The 27595-nt window shown below is 42.8% G+C and overlaps 1 protein-coding gene across 1 annotated transcript in view; it reads right to left on the bottom strand.

Moving 5' to 3' along the window:
• LOC133987458 (leucine-rich repeat-containing G-protein coupled receptor 6) overlaps nt 1-27595 on the bottom strand; it is a 39311-nt gene that overhangs the window by 3134 nt on the left and 8582 nt on the right. The window contains exons 2-15 of the mRNA XM_062426838.1: nt 17437-17508; nt 11231-11302; nt 9232-9303; nt 5841-6056; nt 5589-5660; nt 3554-3622; nt 3030-3101; nt 2807-2878; nt 2379-2447; nt 1876-1947; nt 1513-1578; nt 1360-1431; nt 824-895; nt 193-318 (exon numbers count right to left, since the gene is read on the bottom strand). Of these exons, the coding sequence (XP_062282822.1) occupies nt 193-318; nt 824-895; nt 1360-1431; nt 1513-1578; nt 1876-1947; nt 2379-2447; nt 2807-2878; nt 3030-3101; nt 3554-3622; nt 5589-5660; nt 5841-6056; nt 9232-9303; nt 11231-11302; nt 17437-17508 (1194 nt within the window). The remainder of the gene's footprint in view (nt 1-192; nt 319-823; nt 896-1359; nt 1432-1512; nt 1579-1875; nt 1948-2378; nt 2448-2806; nt 2879-3029; nt 3102-3553; nt 3623-5588; nt 5661-5840; nt 6057-9231; nt 9304-11230; nt 11303-17436; nt 17509-27595) is intronic.

Here is a 27595-nt window from a genome sequence, read left to right as displayed (position 1 = left end):
TGTGAGAGGAAGGATAATTGAGGGGATGGGAAGGGATTCATTGTTCGTTACAGCCACAGGTTACACACCTGGAGCAGTAAAAATGTACTCAGTGTGTTATCATCTTAAATCAGTTTTTGTCAATAAACCAAAATAGAAAAGTTAATATTAGACAAGACAGAAGAGAATGATGCTGGACGGTGGGTGTGTTACCTCATACGGGGGAAGTGATCAGGACTGTAGGCCTCATATAATTCCATATTGCCCCTCAGCTTGAGATGGGTGAGACCCCCCAAACCTGCAACTGGCACTGAGCTAAGTCTGTTCTCAGTCAGGTCCCTGAGACAAAAGACCCCGAAAAAAACAGAAGGGAGTGGGTGTCAGATGAGAGCAAGCCAGTGTGTTTTTATTTCAGGTATTGCCGAGGGTCATCCTCAGTAACAAAAAGGCCTTGTCTTTTAGATTTTTGAACTGTTCAGACAAGGCCTTCTATCAGATTCCCTCCCGATAACACTTCCTGTCAGATGTAGTGGGTTTGCTTGTTTAGCTAGGCATACTTCAACTAGTCTTCACACAATGAATCAGTTTATATTGGCATGACACGAGATGAGTCTTCTGGCCACACAGAGGGGTTTTGCAAACAATAAATGCATATCAGTGATCTCTGTAGACTGCCAAAGACAACTGGTTTTCTGTGGCACTCACAGTCAAGTGCTTTAGGTAATGCTACAGCTCTGACATACAGCTTAACTTTGATTAAAGATACACAAATTCCGCATGTTTTCTAAGGGAGAAGAGTGACACTGCTGAAGGACCAGATGACAATACTAGCATATTTACTCACAGTTTGATCAAAGAGTGAAGAGAGGCAAAGGCATCTGTGTGGATCCAATTGATCATATTCCAGCTCAGATCGCTGACAGAAAAAAAGACAGAAAACTGAAATGCACTCAAGGAAATTGGAATGACACATTGAATGTTGTATGCCTATCACCACTAGATGTCAGTAATGGGTCATAAGTGTACATAGTTTGATCTTGATTATATATAGCCTCACAACCCTTTTGACTTTTGACCCCTTAAAATGAATCAATCTCTTAATTATGAGTTATGAGCAGTTTAACCAGGAGTGATTCTCCCTCCACAAATGTTTCATTTGAATTTTCCTTGGAGTTAGGAGAGGTGTACAACTATGTTGTGCTTTACAAAGAAAAAAAGCAGAGGAAAAACATTTTAGTTGTAACAGATTTATATTTTGTTTTTCTTCTCTTCTATCCCATTCATAATCTGGTGACACCTTGGAGGTCCTGAACCCCATGTTGGGAACCACTGATCTAGATAGTACATTCTCAAGAAAGAAATTTACGAAAATGCACTTACAGTACTCGTAGAGAGGTGAGCTGCTGGAAAGTGCTTGACTCTATCCTCCTGATTTGGTTATGCTGTAGCCCTCTGTTGAGAAAAATACATTCAGGCATACACACTGATTGTCATGCATATGTGCATTTGATTGTGCTGGGGGCTACTACTCACATCTCTTGCAGTGCAGAGCAGTGGTAAAAGCTGGGCAGATCCTCTATCTGATTGTAAGACAGCTCCCTACAACAATACACAATGCACACACACAAAACACACATAAACACAGTGACCAGCTGTGGATTTATAGCGTGGGAAATCATGGGGGTGACAGGATTATTTGAGTCTTCGGGTGAACAGTCAGCTCTGTGAGCAAGGCGATATAGCAGGGCAATAATTTTGGGGAGCTATTGGATTTCATAGCATTGTGATTGTGCAAATGATTGCTTGGGGGCACAACCCTCCACAATTGGGGTTTGTGTATCAGTTTTTGTACCTCTCACTCTCTTCCCCTGCGCATGTTTGTGTGTTTATACTCACAGCACTCTGAGGCGAGGCAGCTGCTCACATAGATCCAGAGGGAGAGCTGAGAGACCAGCCCGGGTCAGCGTCCTATAGAGAGAGAGACAATCCTCTGATCATTGTCGAAGTGTAAGCAAGCGAAAGGATCCCCCAGTCCTGTGAGTCTAACTTGGTCAGACAGGGAGCTGTGTAGGTTCGCCAAACCTATCATTGGCTGGCATAACTAGCTTACCCCTCCCTATTCCATTTCTGAGTCTCCTGTTCTTTCCCCTTCTCTCCTAGAATCCTAAAACATACATATTCTCTCATTTTTACTCCGGGCTTTCTTTGTGTGTCTCTCTCTTTCTTCTCCATATTTCTCTCCACTCTTTCTCTCTAATGTACTCAGACTCCAGGGATTGTATCTCTACCCTCAACCTCAGTGTCGACTCTTTTCACATTCTTTGTTGCTGTATGTGGTGAAGACATACTTGATTAAATAATACTATGCGTGTGTAGTGGTGGGTGGGGGAAACACTTACAAAATTTCCAGGCTGGTGGTTCCTTTCAGATCGGGAAACTCACAAATTTGGGTTGCTCCATTAAGGGAACTGCAGTAGAACAGGGAGAAAAGTGTCAGAAAACTCCCTCTCTCACACACACACACACACACAAACGCATGCATGTGCACACAGACTTTGTCTAACAGCTCATTTCTGCCATCACACTTTTCCTCCAACATCAACACGGCTGTTTTGGCTGTCTCACTAGACATCATAAGTCACACCATTCAACATGTTCTTACAACGCACTCTCCCTTACCACAACAGCACACTGCACAGCAATACACTAACACAACATCATTCAGTAGGCCATTACACATGTCCACTCTCACTGCTAGGGACAGAAAATGATTTAAACAGTGTTTGAGCTAACTTAGTGGAACAGTTTCTACTGACCACATACTTACAGTGTGTGCAGCTTAGGTAAGAATTGGAAAGCAGATTTTCCCACAAACTGGATAGGGTTCTCATAGAAATGACTGCAAGAAAGCAAGAGAAAATTATTTTGGAGATATTCTGATGAATTTGCTTTTGCTCATGAGTTGTGTTATAAATGTTGACATGAAATAGCAATTATGTGTTTATCAAATATGTGCACATTGTAAAATCAAGGATAAGCATTAAGCTCACATGGTTTGGAGCAGAGGGTTTCCCACGAAGGCCCTCTCTGGGATGGCTTTGATATTGTTGTTATGGAAGCCCCTGCAAATATAAAACATACTGTTAGTCAGACGGTCTATCAATATTTTTCTGATTTTGTGTGTGTGTGTATGCGTGTGTGTGTGTGTTTGGAGGGGCGACAGAGTGTGTTTGTGAGCGAGAGGCAAGTCATATGTCCTCATGTTGCACCTGCCGTTGCACAGCTGAAAAACTTTTTTGGACACATGAGATGTAAACACGCACACATACGCTGTATCTGTGACACATATGCACGCTGTGGAACATCTGCTGAAGCTGAGGGAAAACAGTTTGTGTGTACGTGCAGGCAAGCGGGTGTGTGGGTGTGTAGCCAGCACCTGCTTAGGGCGAGAGAGATTGTATCCGAGTGCCACATTAAAATCACTTAACGGGATTACTTGGGATAACGCAACCATGATAGTCATGTTGGGCAGGTGTGTTTTCGTGTGTGTGCTCGTGCGTGTGTGTGCACTTACAGTTCCTGAAGCTTACTCAGTGTCCTGATGGCCACAGGGAACTCCTGGAGATCATTGTAGTTCAAATCCCTGAGAGAGAGAGAGGCCGCAAGATAAACAGTCACGATTACATAAGATATTGAAATGTAGACTCTATGACATGATGGAGGTTTTATTTTCTTGTAAGATAAATCATAATTCATCCATATGTAATATTCTGTGTGAAAGAAACTGTGTCTGATCACAAACGTGTGCATAATCATTTACTCTCCACTCTCAGAAACGGCTAGAGTGTGAATTTTGGATTTGACCCTTCACCTTTGCTGCTCTGACCTGATTATTTAGGTCTGTCTCTGATTAGTTTCCCAGGAAACACAGTATCATAACAACCGTTGCTATAGTTGACACAGCTCATATGCAGGTGGCAGGGAAAGTTTTTTTTTTTGTTTTTTTTACTGTATGTCTTGTCTGTATATGAGTAGCCGTCTTTAATCTAAGAAATTCTGAGTCCCCCCCCCTCCTGAGTTCCCTGGTTTTCTTCAATTATGATGATTGTAAAGACATCTTCTTAAACTCCTCCCTACATCACTGTACGGACATGTTTCACTATTCCAAATTTACCCCTTCCTTATGTTTCTAATGTTCATGATAAGAGGCACATATTCTTAGAGGGTCATATAACGGTGAGGCTATGGAAAGAATCCTTTACATGTTCAGCACATTCATACTGTATAGAATTCCCTTACATGGTCAATACAGTAAATGCATACAGTATATCCATCAGTATTTCTCATAAGCAAAACTGCTGTGAGAGATTAACACCTCATACCAGCACAATCCCCACGTCAGTGACACCTGTCATCTTATCCTGCTGAATCATACGTCTCTCCCCACGCTGACGGCCACAGCACTTTAACACACACTATTCTGGTCCAGAGTGCTCCATCCCTCTTTTTTTCATTCTCTCATTTCCCTTCATCCTATCAACCATGGCTCCCACACTTACACCGTATTCCCTCACACATCCCAGGAAGGGTAATAGCTTTTAAGTTGAGTGATAATCTGGCTATACACTGCAAATGCACACGCAGAAGTACTTGCTGATATGCACACTCATGCATGTGCCCACACACATGCTCATAAAAACACATAATTTTTAACACTTCAACAGGTTGTTAAGCAGCATACCAGAAATGGTGTTTTCATCAGACCACCATGAATTTTGCAGGAGACATGGTCATGCTCTCTCAATTTCTCTGGCTTTCTCTTTCCACCTCTTTCATAAGACTGTCAGTTTTCTGTGGTTTCCATATTGGTGTGCGGTAAGGATCTAGTTATTGAAATTACGGCACGTACACTCCTGTAGCCCCGCTGAGCTATATTTGACCTCAGTGCTGCTAAGCAATTACTTTTACAAAACACAGAGGAATCTGTTGATGTCACTTCAAGGTAATCAAAGAGCAACTTTTCATCTTCACATTCCTGTCGTTCATTTGTTGGTTGTGGTTTTGAGAAACCTTCAAGCACCTGCTGAAATTACCAGGACATTAATCATTATGACTTTACGATTTAGCGCTACGCTTTATTATTCTTTGGCAAAGACTTGGTACCTGAGATTTATAGAAACACATTAATTTCAAGTGTTCCAAGTATCACCACATTGACACACACAAAAAGAAATGAGGCATACACACAATGTGAGTAAATTGATGGCTCTGGGTTATATTACCTTTCTGAGGTTATATCTCTGGGAGTTCCTCATATATCTTAGGGTTATTCTAAGGGAATGTGATTGTTGTAAACATGACCATACAGATTGGATGTTGATACTTGCTGATACTTTGTCATCACAAAGCCTGTGTCTGTGTTTAGGGAAACAGCAGGGGTAGTCATTTGGGCCTATGAAATGAAATCAGTGTTGGGGAGTGTGTGTGTGTGTGTGTGTGTGTGTGTGTGTGTGTGTGTGTGTGTGTGTGTGCGTGCGTGCATGCGTGCGTGCGTGCGCGCGTGCGTTTGTGTGTGAGAGTTTGTGCTTGCGTGCATGTGCGATACTCACAGTGTCTCAAGACTCTGTAAACCTTCAAAACATCTTGCGCCCATGCTCTTGATTTGGTTGTTATGGAGATGCCTGGGAAAAAGGCCACAAATAATTTTCAACAAATCAGAAATGACGCTCTCGAAAAAAGATTTCCACACTGCAGTGATCACTGCTGTAGTTCTAAATCAACAGAACAAATCACTTTCTCTGGTAAGCTGAGAAACTCAAACTCAGGAGAGTTTAAAGTAAACAAATCAAGATGTCACTTACAGTACGACAAGAGCGGAGAGGTTGGTGAATGCATAATCTGGGATGTGTGTGATCTGGTTGAGGGCCAGCGTCATAGCCTGAAGGGAGGGCAGGGAGTCCAGTGCCGTCACTGGGATCTCTGTTAGGGAGTTGTCGTCCAACCACAGGTGTCTTAGAGAGTGAACCCTTCTAAAGGCCCCAGCCGGAACCTCAGACAACAGGTTAGCATCCAGACGCCTGCAGGGTGAGAGGAACTAAGCTTAGCAAGATAATCGCCAAGTCTAAGTACATTATGTTTGCTTATGTGCATGTGTATCCCTGCTTGTGTGTGCATTAGTGGTTGTGTGTCGTGGCATTGAAACACTTTGGCTTACAGGAAGGTTATTATGAGAATTACACATCCTTTATTCTCCCCCTTTCATCTTTGCTACAGCTTTTTAGAAGCTCCTCATTATGATTTATTCCCATGCTAAATAAGCCATGTCTAGGTTCACCAGCACAGACATGTATGAAATGTAAGATGAGAAAAACACAGACTCAAACATGTAGGAACGGTTTTGCCAAGCCTGTTTCATTCTACCTCACTTTATTTATGTTGTGTAAAGTGTTCCTCCCTCTGTGTCTGGAAAAAGGGAAAGACAGACGGAGGGAGGAACAGTTAAAGATGCATCCTCAGCTGTTCCTCCTTCACTCTTTCCATTGGAGTCTTGCTGTCGCCATTAGTTCCTGATGTATCCACCACTCAGACACAAACACAGCCCATTTCAACAGGACACACAGACACACACAGACACACACACACACACACACACACACACACACACACACACACACACACACACACACACACACACACACACACACACACACACACACACACATTTCCTCTCATGCGTGTACTTTCATCTTTTCAACCATACAAAACCTAACAAACCTTTGTCCCCTTCGTGGTGTCTTCAACCCACAGGCAAGAGTGTGACACACACCCCATGTAAATGCACACATGCATACACACTGTCCATAGTGATGAATGATCCCCTAAGGGCAGAGTTGACAAGCTGAGACCACTTCCTCCTGCTATTCTTCTTTCTTTGACCCTTCACACTCATTCATTAATCTCTTTTTTCTCTCTCCAGCCCCTCTCACAATCACATTTTGTTTCTTACATCTTCATTGACGCACTCCCAACCGCTGCAAACCCCTTTGCATCTCACTCCTTAACTCTTGTTCATCTTTCAAACATCCCCCCTTATCAATCTTCCACTGTGGTACTTTTATTCTTGCACTGCAGCTTCTCCTCAGCCTCCTCACCCCTCAGAGGCTTCACCAAACAAACAGCATCATCAAAGTGATATCTGAACTTGAACTCTGAACTCTGGGCTTTTCTCCGGGCTTTTCTCCCCAGGGAAATTTTCCATCAGGAGAGGCAACTGTATACACTGGCAGATGCTCACACACAAGCACACAGAGAAACACCCTTGAGCATACATGTAAATACAAATGGATGTGTGTGTGTGCACACACAAACAGCTTCAAGAAATGTTCATCTTTTCTACTTCCTGAGCACATTCTTTCGTCACTAAACATCGTCCTTCCATCGTGTGTGCTCTAACTGTGGACATTGTTTGTCCCTGACCCAAATCACAGGATGAAAGCTACGGAAGACTGGTCTGTTCTCCAGGGCAAAATAATAATTGCTCCTCTAGGTGGACCTGCCAGGCCTCCCGAAGGTCCAGACAGAACCAGGAATGTTCTACAGAAGCCAATAAAGCAGCAACTATTTCCTGTCTGTCACATCAAAGTCTGAGGTATGATTATGGGAGAGAGAAATACAGGCAGAAAGAGAAAGTACTCTTAAATGGAGATCCAGGAGATCTGTGGACCTGCCTCCACTGGTTCAATTCTCCAGATGGCCAACGTTTTATACAGCAGAGAAGTTGGAGAAGCACATTTCACTGCCATTGAGTCAAATCTATAAAAACAGATTTAGTGTTGCTTGTGGAACTCATCAGTGATGATTAAGCTGCTTAACCTGCGGGCCGGGACCCAAAACACGTCTGCCTAATGATCGCACCCAAGTAAACAGCAGCACTGACAGCTCTGTGTGTTGTAATTAGCCTGTTCCAAATGGTGAGACAAATTTCTTGACTCTGTTTCAGTTCTGTACTGACAAAAGGATTCTTGTCTGAGGTTAAGTGATGATTTATTTTGGATGAAAGCCTCCTTCATACATTTATACCAATTTAAAACCCATGTGCTGACTCAGAAGCTGTCTCTCCTTTTTTCTTTTTACCTGATGTGTTTTATGTCAGTGAGAGGCGCCGACAAGCTTCACTCTCCAAAGCCTTTCAAGTAATCTTACTCTGCTGGGCTTATCATTACTGTAATGACAAGGTACGTCTCTATACACTGTCTCTGTGTGTCTATGTGTGTTGGGTTTATTTTTCATTTCTTGAGACCATCTCTATGAGAAGCAAATGAGGGAAGACCACACACACATACACACTGACTAAAGACAAAGACATCAGAATCATCATGACAGTAAATTGTGAAGTCATGCTTGCACATACTCACACAAGGACAGACTGAGCCAGTGACTGCCTGTACAGTGTGTACACATGTGTGAGTGCGTGTGCAAACTTGGTGATTGTATTGAGGGAGAGCATGCCTGCTTTATACCAGACGAGGAAACATTGTAGGTGGTAGAGGAGTAACATGTGTACGCCCCTCCTACATTACAACTCCAGCCATTTGTGTCTGTGTGATGAAGGAAATGGCTTTATGGATATTTACAAATAATTATTAATTTGGAAAGAGGGGTTGTGGAGTACATATGTGGTATAAAGTTGGGAGAGACAGGTCGGGGTGAGGAATTACAGATGAGGTGGTCCACATGCACCCGCCCAAACATGCACGCTGACACACACACACACATACACATACACACATGACCCCACAGATGAGACAATTAAGCCACCAAACACTCTCATTAGCCAGGGGGATAGCGGTGTGGGTGGTGGGAGAAGAACGAAGGAGAGGAGCGGAGGAGGAAGAGAGGGGGAATTGATGGAAAATGGGGTTGTTTCACAGCTCATTGGAGATGCTCTCCCTGGCCTGCAGTGTCTGCTGTTTCCCTCATGGCTTCCAGATGCTACCATGAATTGCACTGACACAATCAGGCTGTGACTCCTACCGTCAGGCAGTACTAAATGCACAACTATTTTAGCCGCCGTTGGGGTATGGTCTGTAATATGTCAGTGGTACTCTATACCTGCAATGCGGTTAGATCTGAGATGTGTGGGTGGGTGGCCATGGGATGTTTCAGTCGTGGCTGGATGAGGTAGACCAGCATGATTAGGTTGGGTGTGTGTATGTGTGTTTGTGTGTGTGTGTATGGAAGAGAGTGACTCACATTGACAGCAGGTTGGGTAGGTCCCATGGTGCATCATCAGGAAGTCTTTCCAATTGGTTGTTTTGTAGCATTCTGAAAGGCACATACAAATATTAGGAATATTAGTACAGTTAAATACAGATTTGTAGATGATAGAGTGTATGTGGTGTGCGTGAGGTCACATCAAGCAGAACAAATAATTCCATAGTGAGGGAAATCTGACACAAGAAGGAAAGGGCCAGTGAAAGCTTGAAGAGAAGCAGAGAATGAAGGGTAAAGGAAAAGAGAAAGAGAAGCTCCTTGGGTGGCCTGCTGATGTCATTCTCAGAAGAATGGAGCAAAAAGTGAGGAGGAAGTGGGGAGCAAACAATAGCCCTCTCTCTTTCCTCTCCCTCCTTTGCTTTCTCTGTCTTTAAAGTTTTTATCGTGACCAGTCGTTTGACATTAGTGCACAAGGTTTATAGTCTCCAGTGTGTCGTGTGAGCAGTACTGTTGTGCCTTTATCATGGCATCATGGTGCCACAACAGTCAGAACAGTCTTTGTGAGCGTGAGGCCTTGTGTCACAACAGTTAATCTGAGTTTACAGTAAAGTTATTATAATAGATGCATTCTGTATCTTTATTCTTTGTGACCATGAAACAACTTTGATGCCTCTGTTGTATGTTTGAGATCATGTGCAAAAGATTGTATTGTATTTTAGCATTGTATTTCTTTGTTTATCCTCTCATTTATATAGCTATATGTTATATTCTGGATGTCAGATGTTTTTTTAGGGTAGTGTATTTCATAATAATCCCCTATGTAAGATTCAATGATTGCTTCAGTGCATAAAAAGTGCTGCTCAGGTTTTGAAAGGATCAGTGAAATGTTTCCACAGGGATGATGATGCCATGATAAATACATTGAATTGAGTCTTTTCCTGTTTTAAAAAAAAATCCCTACGGGGAGCTTCGCTGTACTTCACTCTGGGTTCATAACCTTCTGTGAGTGTATGTGTGTGTGTGTATGAGAGTCAGCAGGGACTTTGCGGTTACCCTACACAAGGTCAGCGGTCCATTTATGTTTGACACAGCCTGGGTTTAACTAATACATTGAGGAAGGAAACCGACAGCTCATCTGCTCTGAGGTCAAACAGACCGTCCAAAGTTTGCTCGGATGTTATAGTGCTTGCAGACGTGCATGAATTCGGAATATGTGTGTCCTTCCGCAGTAATGACATAATAGCCCAGGATTCATGGCTAGTTCACTCATTCTGTCCTGGTGAGTTTCACAACACAAGGTGAAAGAGAATCAACTGTGCCTGGTAATTCCCTAGATTCCCTCAAATTACAAACCACAATTCTCTAGCTAAGTTTATATTATGTGGCAGGGCTTCTCAAACTTTCTCATTCCAAAAGGAATTGAGTTGGTTGCCAAGGCTCATGAAAACCTCCTTAATACCCTTGTCTCGCACTCACTAGAAATAAGGCCACAACTCATTAGATGCCGCACTCACAAGTCAGAAGGTACTATGGTTTTTATGGTTGCTTTGCACTTTTTTATGACTTAATACTTAACGGCAGCATGAACAGTTGGTGGCCATGCATCATAAGGCAATGAACACACTGTGAGAAATGGGGTGTTAAGAGAACAGCTTCAAATGGCGTTTTAAGTGATTTCTTTGTCACTTGATGTAATCTTGGTGGGTAGTGAGACTGGGAGGTCCCTGTATTACACCTGTGTGTGTGTGTGTGTGTGTGTGTGTGTGTGTGTGTGTGTGTGTGTGTGTGTGTGTGTGTGTGTGTGTGTGTATGCTTGCAACTGAAACAGGGCTTGTTCAGATATGAAGGAACTGCAAGCAAGGCAGGTCTCCCCCAGCCCATAAACTTTAACTGCAGTTAATGATGCGTGGCCTGTGTGTTTTATTCAAGGCGGGAGCACAACTCCTTTCCCCCAAAAGGCTAGATTGGAACAACCCACCTGTGAGGAGGACTGAGTAGGATAGGGAGAGAGAAAGGGAGGGATCAGGAGGTTACTTACAGAACTTTGAGGTTGTGGAGGCCCTGGAGAGCATGGCCTGAGATATACCTCAGCTGATTCCCTGAGATACGCCTAGGAGAGAAACAGATCAAAAAGGAGAGAACAAAATGTAAAAGTGAAAAATGAAATATAAGCACATACACACAAAACATTTACAAATCTCGTAAGAGTTTTGCCTTTTGCTTTATTCTATGTTTTTGGATCGAGCTTCGATATGACCTCATCCTTGAGTTCTTGCTTCGGGGTTACTGTTGGGGCAGTATGCAAATAACAATGTTCTATTCCCTTCAGTGTGGTTGCTATTGGCCCAAAGCACACCCTGAAACCTTAACCAATCCTCGGAGCTCTGATGAGTGAGTAAAGACTGAATTGAATGAGACTGAGATTGGGTCAACAAGTGCAGCGTGAAAGTGTATTTGCTTGTGTGCATGTGAATGTGTTTATGTAGTAAGGTGTATACTACATGTATATGCACATGTGTGAATGTGTGTGCTATTTTCCGTGTCCTTGGGGTAAATTAGGCCTGTTCTGAGGGGCCTTGAGGACAGCGAGGGAGAGAAACCACACACATTCTCACAAGCAATCCAATCAGTTTGTTTATTAAACACAGCACCTAATGGTCATTTGTAAGTGTGTATAAGATGTCCAAATAAATAACTTTCAGTCCAACAAAGTAACTCTCAAGGTCACAAGCTGGAAGCACAGTTTAAACACAGATTTGGTCTTCACAGCTCGAGACCACCCACTTTTATTAAACACAAGCACACGTTAAAAGTTACTCATTGGCATCCTCCTCCTCCTCACACCGTTGCTCTACAGGTGACATTTTCCTGACATTTCAGCCTCATGCTAAGCAGCCTGCATCTGGCTGAGTTGTACGATCACTGCCAGAATATTGAAATAGTGATAAAGAGCGCTGCCTGCCTTTCTAAACCAGTATCATTCAGACGGGAATTGACGAGTCCTCCCAGCAAACTCTGAAAACTGTTACTCATGTCAACATGTCTAAGTCTTAATACTGTGCATTGGCAAACCACACAACTCCACTCAGGCCTGCCAAATCTCACACTCAGTCCAGTTTAGAGCTCATATTTATTAACACAAACCACCCCCACACATACATATCGATCGGCATAATAGAATACAAAATGGTCTGACAGTTACCCAAGCTTTTGTGGTGCTATTTAGTCATGCCTTTCAAACCACAGTCAAATTAATTATTATTTTGAGATGAAGGAGTTAAATTTGCTGTTTGATTTAGTAATCTGATAAGACATAAACGAGCTGAACTACTTTAAAGACACGTCTGATTTTCATTCATACAGAGGCCTGTGTGCTGCCCATTCATTGTCCCTTGGAGGACGATAGGTCTGGTACTTTAATCCCATTTCAGTTTCCGCTATTGCACAGGCTTGTCACCAGGGACCATTTCAATAGCTACTTTTCCAGAGGTAACTGTTTCAATAGGCCTTGCTGAGGTCCTGACACCAGTAAAATAGATCTAAGCCTCTTTCTGCAAAGACCCTTAAGTGCCCTCTTTTGGTTCCTGTTCAAATGCAGTGATTAGTTACAGACTCATTGGAAGGGAAAAAAGATATACTGTACGTAGGTAGCACCAAAGAAAAATAAATGTCTCCTCGATGGGGGGACGAGGAGCGCCAGTAATTTAGAGTTTTAGAAAACAAACATTGTAGTTAAGGCCATGATATGATGTGCATGTCCTACTGCCAACCAGCCTTTCTTTATTAGCTGCACCATTGGAGCCAAAACAACATTAGAGTGGAATTGTGCTTTTTTTGCCGACTTCATTTGTCAAATGGATAATTATGTCGAAAGTGAAGATGGATATTGAAAAAGGAAAGAAGTGTTCAGATGTTCTTGATAGACATCAACAGAACACCATGCAGTTGCCATTGACCAACTGTTTCCATGATATCAGTGTGTATTTATGTGTGTACGTGTGTGTAAATGATCGTACATATGAGTGAATGTTCTGCACTTAGCCTCCTAGTCGTTCCACATCAGTCTCATTCTAATGAAAGGCGCCTTGCTCTTGTCAAACCATGGCTCCAACTGTTTTTTCTTTTAATTTGATTTGGGGATGGTTATAATTTTTCTTGGCCCTTGGACGGAGTAGATAAAAATTCCACCTCAACATAATTCAGCTCCATTGAAGTGATTCATAGATAAAATAACAGAGGCCAGTGTAGTATGAGAGAATGTACGTATGGCAAAACACTGGAAGGGGGGCTGCTGGTAATAAAGGTGAGACCACCCTGCTATCATAGCTGATCAGTGAGGGTTTTACTGAAGCATACCAACTGCTGATTATCCTATGTATCACCATGTCTTATTGCCCCAAAATAATAAACAAAAAGACAGAATAAATACCTAGGCTGCATGACAACATCATATTTTGAAGTACTATCTAGGGTAGTGATTGAACATCATAGTGGCAGCAGGGCCAGGGTGGTTGATATGAGCTGATGATGAAAGAAGGAGAGGATAAACAGGCATTATCAGAGGGAGCGGTTTGTGAGTGTGTGGGTGTGTGTCTGTAAGGACAAGTACATATGCATGTATGACCTTTTCCACCCTTAGTCCATCAATAGAAATGCTATCCCTCCTTCAGTTCGGAGGTCTAGCCTGAGGGTCAACCACTTAACCTGGTGTTAACCTTGGAAATTACTGGAGTAAAATATAGACATGTGGAAAACTCTCTCTGTGTGTGTGTGTGTGTGTGTGTGTGTGTGTGTGTGTGTGTGTGTGTGTGTGTTAGTGTGTGTGTGTGTGTGTTCATGTTTGCTAGAGAGAAAGAGACAAGCAAACAAAAACCAATGTTGGCAACACAAAAAGGACAAAAGTTTTAATTGACCTAGATTGTCCCAGCTGTGTGGTGCACCTGGAGTATCAAGACAGCCAAAATCGTAACCCCTTAACTCTCACCTACGTCATACTCCTGACCTATCAGCAGACAATCTTATCACTGAGAGGAAGACAAGCAGGGTAGCGCTGGTCTCCACTCACTACCTCTGACATTTGGATTTTATTTGTACAATAGTCAGAGCACCTGCGAGCACTCTCACGGGGCTGGAGAGACCCAGGCTGAATGGATATTCCAGATTTGGAGGCTACAGCCAATGATGAGATCAAATTTATCAGATTTTCAGACTTGAGCTGATAAGATGCACTATTGGCACGCACGTTTACTTAAGTTGGTAATATTGTGCGTCACAGGAGGCACAGCAAACACTAAGTAGTAGTGGTAGTAGTTGTACCTGTCAGGTCACTTCTAATGGACTGATTTCAGCTCTGTATTTAGGATGTGAGTGATTACTACTGATAATGATAAGATGAAAATGAGAGACTCAACCCAAACGGTTGATTATGAGCAGAGTCAAAGAAAAAAGGCAGAGTGAAATGTGATCTCCGGAGGTACGAACAGCATGAACTTTGATACAGTTGATAGGTGGAAGATGCTTTAGCCTTCTGAAGTGTTTTTCGGAAAGGGCTTTCAGGGGGACAGTTTAACCTGAAACCACCTCTGCTTGTTCCAAGTTGCAATTAAATCAATAATTGCCAGCACTACTTTGATATTAGAGTGGAACATTTGAAGAGAGAGGGGATGTCTTTGATATTTCAGGTAGATGAGTAACCAGTCTCAGAGGCTGTACCTGAGTGTGGGCAATGCTGCCCTCTCATTAATCCATAGACACGCAGTCTGCTTCTCAGTCACCTCTCTTCATGCGCCGTCTGACAGACAGTTGCGTGCAGGTTTGTGTGTTTGAATTAAGAGGCTATTCAATGATCAAAGTACTAAATGAAGGCTTAATAAGAGGGAGCTGAGAGCAATAGAAGTTGGATGTAGTGAAAGGGCTGGAGGGAGGGGCAATAAACACGTAACATCTTATTATCAATATTAATGCCGCAAAGAATCAAAGGGAGGTTTAGCCTGGCGAGATTTGCTGCCTGCTTTATGAATTAATTTAATCAAATTGTATGAGGTTCAAAGGGATTAATTGTTGAGTTGTAGAGGTGAAAACTTAAGGAAGAGATAAGAAGCAACATGATACAGTTTATGTTTATGAGCAGCACTTCTGAAGGATACTGTGTGTCTCATAAGATTTTGTTCCATTCCTTGCTTCAGTGTTAAACAGGATGAAAGCTTGACATCTTGCCACAAGCAGATTTGTATTGGTTTGTGAATGTGGAGAAAGCCAAAAATGGAAAAAAAACTAGAAATATTATCAAAGGCAATGACTACAACTTGCAATAGCCTGCAGTAAAATGGAGATGGGGGGCTGTAGAAATGAATTGGAAAGGAGGGAGATAGAGTGAGGGAGGGCAGGCAAGGAGGTAGAGCCCAACATCAAACAATTTATCATTCTACCAGTCACAACATGCCTGGCCTTTGCCTCTCCCTGTGCTACCAACAAATGCTGTAGACCCACATCAAAAGCTCTCTCTCTCAAACCGACCGCGTTTGTGTTTAGGGCCTTGGTTTGTTTTTCTATGTGCTATAAGTTGTTGTAATTGCAATGTGTTTACCTTAACCTGCCATGCTTCATCTCTCTAAAACTTCTAGACAGGAATGAATGTCAGAAATGCGCTTCTCCCTTGGAATTGTCTCATCGTCTCTCCAGAAATGGTCAGCAAGCTATAAAAAATTGCTTTAGGGCAAGAACATCCTCCTTGGAAGAATTACAAAGCAACAGAACCCCTCCATAAAGTGTCAGAACATGAGAGCAATACAGAGGAAGCAAGATCAACTGGGCTATAAAACACTGGGAGGATTGTCTCTGGACAAACATTGCAGGTGGAGCTATGTCCAAGACCCCCGCCCACTGTTCCCCAATGCAGGCAAATGTCAGCATCAGTGTTCAGTATCAATCTGCAGTATGTGGTTTTGATTATTATGCCATCAACAATATCTGACCTTTACCATTTTTACAACGGCAAAAGTTCGACTCAGCTATCCAATAAATGACAGTAAACCAAATTCTTAAATTCAGTTCTCAAACTTCAAGTTGTCACCTAACTCCATTCTACTCCTCGGATTAGACAGTTTGACTGTGACTCAAAGTCTACTGAAGAGTTATCCAGATAACCTTTTACTTTCATGATCATTAGTGCATGCCTCACAGGCTGCAGCTGCAAGCATTAGCAAAGAAAACTGTGGACTGTTCAAACACCCAATGCAGACACACACACACACACACACACACACGTACCGCAGGCTTCAGAAGTAAAAGAATCAGGTGAAGGCTGACGTACACACATAATCCCCCACAAATCACGACACACTATACAACCGCATACGCATACACACGCACACTCACACCCTTGGGGCACATCTGTGGTGAGCCTTTGTCAACCCGAGACTTAGCCGAATACTGCTGAGTGGTCAGATCAGATATCGGCCAGGTCGACCGAAAACATGCTCAAAAAACTTTCGGATTTTGCTGCGGAATCTGTGCCCTATGAGAATAAAACCAATACTTTCTACTTTGTGAAGTACCAAATTGTGTGTGCAGTACATCAACAATCAAGGAATTTGGCACAGAATGCTGAGGTATCTATCCCCAGATTCAAGTCACAAAATCTTTATTTTGTTAAATTAAATGTTTTCATAGAAAAATGTTTTGTTTGTGTAAAGCCAAGAAAAGTAAGAATAAAAATGTAAAAATAATAACTATTTAGGCACCTAAACTCATTTAATGTATGACACCTATCACAAACCCAGCTGTATCTGTACTTAATGTTATAAACAAGAAAAACAAATCTTTGCTCTTTTCATTTTCTCCAATTTTCCTGTCCTGAAGTTCTTCTATAGTGTGTGTTTGTCTTGGCAGACGCTCGTGTCTGCGTGTGTACTGCTCCTGCTGAGCTGTCCAGCTGAAACAAAGTCAAGGAGGGCAAGAAAGCAGCGGCTTGGATGCTGAGCACAGAACCTGCTCTCTAAACACTTTGAGGACCATATATTCACTCTCTGAGTGAATATCAGGTTCCCTTCACATCCCTCTTTTGTGCAGCCATCCCAGGATCTACTAGTGTATTGCTTCAGGCAGTTTCTTGGTAGGAGAGATCAGAGGCAGGCCAGTGTCATCAATCCCCATCACTGAGATCAGCAGCTCAGGGAATGACTGTTTCGTGTCATGGGTGGCAATAGAAATGTATTAATTGAATGTGAATGATTTTATACTCACAGTTCTGATAGCAGGTGCAGTCGATGAAAGGCTCTGGGCTGGATCTCGCTGATGTTATTCATACTCAGATCCCTAAAGAGAGGAAAGAAGGGAACATCAGAATCAAAGTATCAGTCAATGTATACCTTATCAATGTTCTTTGAAGATACTCAGAACATGTAAATTACAAATGTTTAAAATAATTTTTTTCATGTGGCAATCAATCATCTAGGGTAGGTAGTGGGACACAGAGAGAGGTTAGAGGGTTAGGTAGAGAGGTTGGAGGACAGGGAGATGTAGAAGAGAATTTTCCCCAATGAATCATTGTTGGGCAGCTGTAATTTCCTCCTCGTTCCAATGACTCTTTCTCTTTTCCAGATGTCTCACTCTACCTTCTCTCAGATCTGACCCCTCAATCTCCTTCCATATCTATCTCTTTCCCTCTCCGTCTTTCTCGTTCTTTTTTCCCTCCGTCAGGTTTCTCAGGAGACCACCTCCTTCCTCCTTTTGTTCATTGCTGTATCATAGACACACTCCATTTCTCTCCGCTTCTCTCACACACTTTCTGACGTGAGAGGGTGTGTTGAGGGGTGAGTGTTGACGCAGCTGCATTGCGGTCAAAGAGGGAGAGGTGCAGGATGCTCGGATACATGCATGCACACACACACACATGCAGGCATACAGACACACATACGAAACCTACTTTTTTAACACTTGGACAATATGAGGACAACTTATGTGTCAGCCTCTGGTAGAAAACATATATAACCTTGTGGCCCTAGTCATGTAAGGTCATCTCTTTGATAAACACAATGAAAGCAAGGAGGAGTTACGTCACCCCTTCTTTGCTTTCACAGCCCTTGGGGTCTTGCATGAGTTTTGAAGAGTGAGGCGCATACATATGTGTGTGTCTGTGTGTGTATGACACTAACCATTGCTCATAAAGCCAGACCACCGGGCTAGCAAGTGTAAACTGTGCTCTCAGAAGCCCTTCGCAGTTGGGAGTTTTGACACACTGGCTGTTTGTTTGTCAAGTCAGCCAAGCTGACGGGGAGCTGGATGGATCTATCCGCAGGCATGATCTATATTCAGCTTCAGGGGAGATGTGGAAAATACACTGCACAGCAACACTCTGGTCCTCAGATTTGGGCATTTGAGTAGCCATATTTAGCAGTTTGGTACTCTGTCAAGGATAACATTTAATAGGAGAATCTAGGTTTCTTCACTCTCACTGTCACTGGGTGTGAGGAGGAATGTTTTCATCATGTGATGAGCTTGCAACGTTTACCTAGTCGTTTCACTATAAGATTTTACAGGTGAGATAATTATGTATGCCTTTTTACAACTTCTGCTGACATTGATTCTTTTCTCTATAAAATACATGTTAGTTTGCCTGCATGGGAATTTCCTGTTATGGACGCCCCCCTCCTGGGAGGTCTGAGTGCTGAATAGTGCCATCCCAGCTAAGAAAGGTTAAAGGTGTTACTCAAGGACACATAATGATGGTGGGTGCTTTCGATCAGTGGCAAAGGAGAACCAATTTCAGTAATCACATCACCATTACTGATCTTGTTCTATTCCTATTATTTAATGAGCAAGTCGCTGTATTGTTTGTATCTCATGTTCAGCCAGTGGTGGTAATAATAAATGGTAGCAATGGGCTAATAAAAGAGAAGACCCGATCTATCTATCTATCTATCTATCTATCTATCTATCTATCTATCTATCTATCTATCTATCTATCTATCTATCTATCTATCTATCTATCTATCTATCTATCTATCTATCTATCTATATACATAAACATATACATATATGTGTATAATATGTATATATATGTATATGTGTGTGTATGTATATATATACATATATATATTCTCTTCTACATATATTTATATAGCTATATATAGATATGTATGTATGTATTTTCTTCATCTTATTTAGCTTTCAATTTACAGTAAAATAATTATACTAACAACAAAATAGTAAATATGATAAATCTTAAATTTGAAACATTCTTTTAAGTGCACCTCAGCAGCTCCTTCATGGATTTAAAATGTAAAACACTTGAACTTTTTTCTTGAGTAAAATGATTCAGTAAATTTAAGCATATGATCTAATATTTTTTGTGATGACTCCCAACACTGTTATTGGGGGGTACCTCAGGTCTCCATCTCAACAAAAGCACTTTATTGATGTCATGTAAATTATATGCTTCATGTTTGTCCTATTTTTTGGCACAATCTGCGCAGCTTCGGGCAGTAATGTGGGAATGCATGAATACAACAAGTCTAAAGTACTACTGCTTGATTAAAGTCAGAGAGAAATGTAAGTGATAACAGAGCTGCAATGGAGATGACATGGCTAGTGGTAACAGCAGACCAGTTGAAATAATCAATACCAGGTGACATCACTAATGACACAGAGAGAACAAATCACCCCATGAGTCCTCATGAACAATACACAAACACACCTTAATCCTAGTCATTGTCTGTGTACTAATATGCTACAGAGAAACATATTTATTGGAACCTTCAGGAGGGATCATGAAAGCATAGCAACACATACACACACATGCAGGCACACACATCACAAAGCTTCTGGGGATGCGCCCATGGATGGAGACAACTCTCTATTATCTGGTCCTGATTAAAGAAGCCATAAACAAACGTTGTGTGAAGTCCGTAACAGCGGCCTCACTCAGACAGAATAAACACGCAGCAATGGAGAGAGAAAATGTTTAAAAATAAAGACACACAGTGGTGAGTCATGGGGAAAGGTTGAATGCAGCTCAGCTCGGCTGTGCTCTCCAACGAGCTCATTGGGAAGTCAGAGAGAGAGAGAGACATTTCTGCTCTGCAGGCCAAGGCCTCCGCTGACAACTTGACGTATCGTTGGAAGGCGTTGCGCTATGGCTTGTTTTTAAAATCAAATAACAGCTGTGGCTTTTTTAAACCATGATAATTATGATTGATGACTACCACATGTGCATTGTGTCGGCTGGCGCTGTGACGTGCAGATATTTTCAGCGCAAATAAACGGCCGCAAAAGAAATGAGAAAGAGAGCGCTTAAAGATTTTGATGCCTCTGCAGTATATGGGAGTTTCACAATTAGAATTGGGGTTTCTGCGTCCCCATTTTATGGGCATCTCGTATGTGTGTGTGTGTGTTGTGTGAAAAAGAGGGGGACTTAGTGCAAGTATGTGTGTCAGTATCTGTGTCTGTGTGTGCAGTACAATATTTTTTCCATTTATAGGTGGCTGCGGTGTGTGTGGTAAGATGTCTGTCGCTCATTTTCACACCCCTATTGTTTTCCAGTGAGCCTGCAGATGTGGTGGGTACAGTCCCTGGTCGCGCCTTCACCACATCATACATGGACGCTGTTGGGGCATGGAAACGGATTGCTGTGTGGGTCTCTGTGTGTGTGTGTGTGTGTGTGTGTGTGTGTGTGTGTGTGTGTGTGTGTGTGTGTGTGTGTGTGTGTGTGTGTGTGTGTGTGTGTGTGTGTGTGTGTGTGCATGAGGGAGAGACAGAACGCAAGAGACATAATAGAAGCTTATGTGGTTTCTTTTCTTTATTTTTCATGTGAGTATTCAGTAGGGAACCGTCCTGCCCTATCTTGGCCATCACGGCGTCAAGAAAACAGCATGATATTACTTGCAGGACAACACATCTCTCAACCGGCAGAGGCACATGGGCCATCTCCTTCCCCTGAGATCTCTGTGTGCTGCTGAATGATGAACTAAGGACTCTTCAGCAATATACAGAATAGAGCACACAGATAAGGAGACCCATGCTCATCCCTCAACAAACACAGTCACAAATGTGCCTCTTAACTGACTTTATATCCCTGTCCGCTCTGAATCTGCAGAATGACTGACAAAGCCCCCAGTGATCTCTTCTGTTTCCCTGGAGAGGAATTAGATTTTCGTGTGCATGCATGTTATTTTGTGTTTAAGCACAGTAGCGTGTGCAAAATTGAAGTCAATATTGCAGCAATTGGAGTGAAAAAAAGACATTTTTCCATTCCTATTCCCTTCATCGTTCCATGATTTGAAGATACACAATGTGCTCTGATAGATCGTTTAGTCTTTCCTTTCCAAAGTGTGTGAGAGTGTGTATGCATGTGAATGTAAGAGAGGAAGGCTTGGCATGGGAAGAAAGGTAAAGCGCTGGATTTTGACTGTTTTATGCTGTGATTGATAGAGTAACTATGGCAAGGAGCTTGTCTTAAGGGGGGAACAGAAGCATGAAGAAGCAGAGGTACATTTCCATTCATCAGCCTTGGCCCTTTCTCTCTCTCTCTTATGCCACTCTATCGCTCATACTAACTGTCTCTCCCTCCATCTCTGTTTCAAATTTCAACTGGAGCATGGAGTTACATAGTCCGGTAGTTACAATAATGTGATTTATCATATTTCCCCTTCGCCGTCAACAGAACTACTGAAGTATGTTATCAGCTCTGTGATCAAAGGTACTGTGTGTGTGGGTGTGAATGTGCCCCTAGCTCCGTTGTAGCCAATTTAAAACTTGAAGCCTTTCTGACAAGGGCTGGTGATTTAGCGCAGCAAAACAACTGGCCACATCATATGAAAACACTCCTGTTTATGTACAGAGACATACACACACACACGCTAGATCCACCAGCACTCCAACACACTCAAGGCTCCGGGTGGCTTTTGTCCGGTGGATGATAGACCACCCTGGTGAGTGAATATACCCACAGACCGGGACAGATGCGATCAGCAGTCAGGTGTTTGTTTCTAGCATCAATAGTTAAATGTGTCAGTTAGACAAAGCTGGGTAGGAGCAGGCTCAGGGGAGGTAACTTGATACATTTCTCTTTGGAGGATATACATTGTCTCAAAGTAAATCTTTTTTTTTATGAAAGAAATACAAAGAAAATGTTTGTATGGAATCTTTTCATGGAAAAGTTTCTGACATGTTGCTCTAGCATTAAATTGCATGTGTCACATGCACTAGCTTACATTGTTGCCCTTGAGAAGGATGTTTTTCATGACTCTCTTACGAACACACACACACACACACACACACACACACACACACACACACACACACACACACACACTAACATAAGAGCCATACCCTGAGGCCTTCCCTCTCACTTCCTCCTCTGCGCTCACTCTCTTTCTTCTCACCTCCCTGCCAATCCCTTTCTCCTTCACTCAGGTGGAGAATTTTACCAAACAAACAGCCAATAATAACAGTAAGCTCTGTGGCTTTGAAGGTGGCTTATCTTTGAGGAACATTAGAGTAATAGATCTTTAGTGGAAAGCAACAACCAGAGCCTTGCCCAGAGGGCAGGAGTTTTGCATTAGCAGTGCTTGAGCCACACCTTGGCTGTCTTTTACAGTAACTATGACAGTAATGTCTTCAGTCGGATTCAGCCAGTCTGATCCTCTCCGCTTAGTTCTTTGAAACAGTTAAGGCCACGATGAAAGAGGATCTTTTATTCCACACAATGCAACTGGTAGTCAATGCTTGGGTGCCGCCTTAAAGAGGGCCTAAATGGTTGGTGTGTGTGTGTGTGTGTGTGAGAGAGAGAGAGAGAGAGAGAGAGAGAGAGAGAGAGAGAGAGAGAGAGACCAGAATGTGTGTGTACAATGTGTGAGGGTGAGGTCTAAGTGTGTTTGCTTTTTTTCTATCTGAATAGACTGACTGCTTTGGCATTCAGTTTCTCTCGCGGTCACACATGAGCTTGCACACACACACACACACACACACACACACACACACACACACACACACACACACACACACACACACACACACACACACACACACACAAGGGTCAGGAAGGAGGGTACAATGCTGTCCTCCCCTCCTCCTTCCTCTAAAGATGTGTGTTTTTTTTCTCTCTCTCTCCCAGACTTCCTGGGAGGGGTACACTGCCCTTTGTGTCCAAAGGCACTCTCTCTTTATCTTTCCCTCTCTTATTCTTTATTTCTCTCATTCACTGGGCACAAAGAGTGAGGGAGAGGGCGAGTAGAAGTCTTTCACCTGGACAAGGAGGGCCACAGGGAAGACTCGGTTACAAAAGAGAAGAGAAACAGAGAGGGAGTGAGGAAGAGAAAAGACGAGATAACAAGACAGAAAAGGAAGATGCGTCTGTGTTTTTGTGTTCCCATATTTTCTGATCTTTTCCGCTCGCTGTGGTTTAGGGGAGGATGACAGGCGGATGTTTGGGTGGAGAGAACGGCTGTTTAGTCTGAGGCCATGTCATGGGAAACATATTCATGCCCTCTGGGACTTATTCATACCCTGGTATACCGCACACACACATACACACGTGCACATACACACTTTATGTCCGCTCCTTGTCCTCCCACACACACCCTGTCATGAGACAGAGGGGAGGGGGGTGAAAGGTCAAGCACTTCAGTAATGGAACAGGAAGTGTTGGAACAGTCGGAGCTACACAACATACAACTGCCTCCAACATGTGGACAGGACTGACAGGCAGCTGTTGTGGGTAGGACATAGCTTCGGAAAAGCATTCATAGCCCTGCCCATAGTCCACTAATCTGTTGTTTTGGCATGTATATTTTGTCTGACTTTCATATATGTTCTTCACATGATGTGCCACAGAGCATTTTTCATTTCTATGTAAATTGACACTAACAATTTATGGCACATAAAGGAAATGTTTCATGAGCACAGGACAAACACATGCCACTGAAACGTATTGAAATAATCGCAAAAATGTGTGGTAAATGGGTTACAAATTTCACTACTTTTCCACACATCCTGAAAAGGTATCTCTTACAGAGACTTTTTTTTCCTGCACACTTATTTGAGGCAGATTCTCAGCAGTGGACACAAGAGTAAATGAAACCCGATGAGTATTAGTGTCAGGCTCTATTATGACTTCATTTGGTTGAATGGCAGAAACAGGAGGACACTGGATCCAGTTAGAAGACTGCTCAAATCCATTCCTGGCTCACTCCTCCTTTACTGCTTCACTCACAGATCTATGATCAGCTCATCTGCTCCATATATTTAACAGTACCCATGGATAACATCTAGAACTGAACTTAGATCAGCACTTGATGAAATCTTACCCCATACCAATGAGGACATGTGGCTGCTGTTGGTTTAAAGAGATTTAGTTTGGCCTCTTGCCATGCATGTAAAAAGTCCAGATTTCCTCTTTTGCTCCCTCTCAGACATGTAATAGAGATGTGAGTAAGTCTGGCTGCAGTTGCATAGACTCTGCAGTGGCCGAATTCCCTGCTGCCTCTCTTTACAGCAGATGGAAAATACACCTGTGAAGTCCACTTTTAGCAAGAAGTAATACTTATGCCATCATCGTGACCTGACTGCTGTTTCTGCATTCAGAGCAGTTAATTTAACCCTCTGAATTTAACCCCCCCCCCCCCCTTCTTAATTCATCTCTCCATCTTCTGTTTTCTACATCCCATTCTCCACTTTCTGGTCATTTTTATACTTGTCGTGTGCCCTGAGGTGTGTGCACGTGTGTGACATTTAAGTGTGTCTGTGATTGCTTCTTTGTTCCCTTTAGCTAACTCCCATCACAGTGGTCCATTCTGTCAACCTAATCCCTGCTAGCATTGCTGTATCAGCACTGCTCTGTGGGATTCTTTGATGCTGTGCAGGGGGATTGGATAGGGCATTAACCGTCATTAATTCAGTGTGTGCATGTGAGTGAGTGAGTGAGTGTGTGTGTGTGTGTGTTTATGTGTGTGTGTGTGTGTGTATTTGTGTGTGTGTGTGTGTGTGTGTGTGTGTGTGTGTGTGTGTGTGTGTGTGTGTGCAGGCAAGCATAATTGTATATATCGGTCTATGCATGTGCAACGTGTTTCCTTGTGTATATTGTGCACATGGGGGTACTGTGGGTATGTGCACGCACATATGCGTGTGTGTGTGTGTGTGTGTGTACGTTGTTGGAAAGGGCATTAAGTATCATTAGCTCTTACTAGTCATCACCTGCACACTGCCAGCTCCACATGAGCCACTTTAGTCAGCAGGCCTGGCCCACGATCACACAGATAGGCAGACAGAGACAGACAGACCCATGTTGAGGTACGTAGCGGACTTAAAGAGATATGTCCTACAAACACTGCTATGAACACACATGTTAACATTGTCCTACAGTATACTGTATGTTTAGGGTTCATTATTTTCTGTTTTTATTAAAAACTTTGGAATTAATTGTTTATTTGGAATATTAAAGATGGCTAAAAAATATATTTTAAAAAGTCAATGGTAAACCCTGATAGACAGTAAAAATTAGTTTAATCCAGTCAGCCAACCATTCTCATAAATGACAGTTTACACAAGTCATAGGTACACACGTGTACACGTACACACACAAGGACAGTTAGGGACATTTGTCGTGGCCTGGCCCAGGATAGGACAATGCCCTCTCTGTAGTGGAAAAGAGAGGGCTAGTGCACTTGTACAGATTCATGCACACACTCACACATGCAAACATTCCCATGGATTCTCAGGGTTGGAAAGGGGCTTAATAGGAATCTGGGCCGTGCAGGCATTCTGAATTCTCTCAGTCAAAAGCAGCCCTTCACTCCTCATCCACACGTCATGGGCAGCACATTCCAAGCCCCCATGTCATACTTGCGTCACGCTGGTATCACACGAAACATACAGATCCACATATTCAGTCAGTGGGCACAGGTCTGACCCCAGCAAATTCCAACCACTGTTGTGTTTCGTACACATGGGCTCATGACATCCAGGCTCCTGTGCATATACACTCCACTTCCCTTATCTCTACCTCTTCCATCTGAGTTCCCTTCAAGATCTTGTGTCAGTATTTCTTTATGTTTTTTCTAAAGGACAGGATATGGAGCGGTTGAGTGCACTGTGGCCTCTGTGTCTTCTCTGCCTGCCACTCCAGAGGGACTTGTCATTGTTTCCATTGTTGTCCTGTACCTGCCTACCTGCCGTCTGTCCCTGAGCGACATTTAAATGCCTCCCAGGTTGCTCTCAGGAAACCACAAACCGCTGCACTATCCAACACTAACTGCCTATCCCTTCTCTCCAACACCCTTCTGGCATAAATATCACTTTTGTAGCAGGTGAAAGTGGCTTTTTCTGCTGGTGTTCACTGCATGGCCTCCAGGGAATCTAGGAGAGAGCTAAATAATTGACACTTGGAGGCAAACAGTACAGGTTTGCAGGAAGGAAGGACGGAACAAAGGAGGAAAGGATGGGTGGACATAATGAAGGAGAATGGAGAAAAGTTTGAGCAGTAAACGTTAAAGGTTATGAAGCTTTTTAAGTTGAATAGATTAACTATGAGGTTATATGTCACTGGTTGCTTCCGGTATATAATCAGAGGTGCGCTACTCTTCCTCAACTCTGATCACAGCTGACAGTTAGTTGGCTTGTAGCCAAAGCACCTCCCCCAACCACTGTATGCACACATACACACCTTGAAAACATTTACACCATTTGGCCTGGCAGTGTTTCTCCTAGGTTGACTGCTTTGGGGTGGTGGAGAAGGAGGAGGTGTGCTGAGTAAAAGTCAGAAGAGACTCAGCAGCCAGACATTTCTTCATTATCTGTTTAAGAGCAGCTGAGACACTAAAATGATAATAGCTGTTCTACCTTAAAGTTCAGTTCACCTTAAATTAGCTTGGTCAGGTTAGGCTAACTCATTGTTGCTAACTTCTGGGATAATCCCTAACTTTTCCACTAGTTGGAAATGAAACTTTTCTTGGTCTTAAGGGCTGCAGCATTTATTAACTGACACACTGTAGCCTTCATTGTACATTTACTGCCGTACTGATAATTTACTGCTCACCTGCTAAATTTTTAGCAGCAGAGCTCATAATCTTGCAGTGCTGGTGATCTGCTGCAGAGTGAATATAGGGGGGAAATTGCTTTGGTATGCAGCCTTTACTTTTCGCACTCTGCTGCCCCAAGCTATATGCATTCATTTTGATTTTTCGAACAGGCACAATGTACATTTACACTTAGTGCTGTATGACCAGCTTCAACACCTGCTCCAAAGACACATAAACAAACACACTCAATCACTTAATGTATGGATTCTTGTTCTAACTGAAGAAGGCCAGAGGAAACAGGTGAAGAAAGGAGAATAGGTGGGGGAGGAAGGATTGACAGAGAGCAAGCGAGGGAGGGAGAGGAGTGTAGATGGGGCGGGGGGTTATCA

Source organism: Scomber scombrus, chromosome 10 (genome assembly GCF_963691925.1).
Source record: "Scomber scombrus chromosome 10, fScoSco1.1, whole genome shotgun sequence".
In the NCBI taxonomy this organism is placed as follows: Eukaryota; Metazoa; Chordata; class Actinopteri; order Scombriformes; family Scombridae; genus Scomber; species Scomber scombrus.
This window is presented reverse-complemented; position numbering and strand designations above follow the sequence as displayed.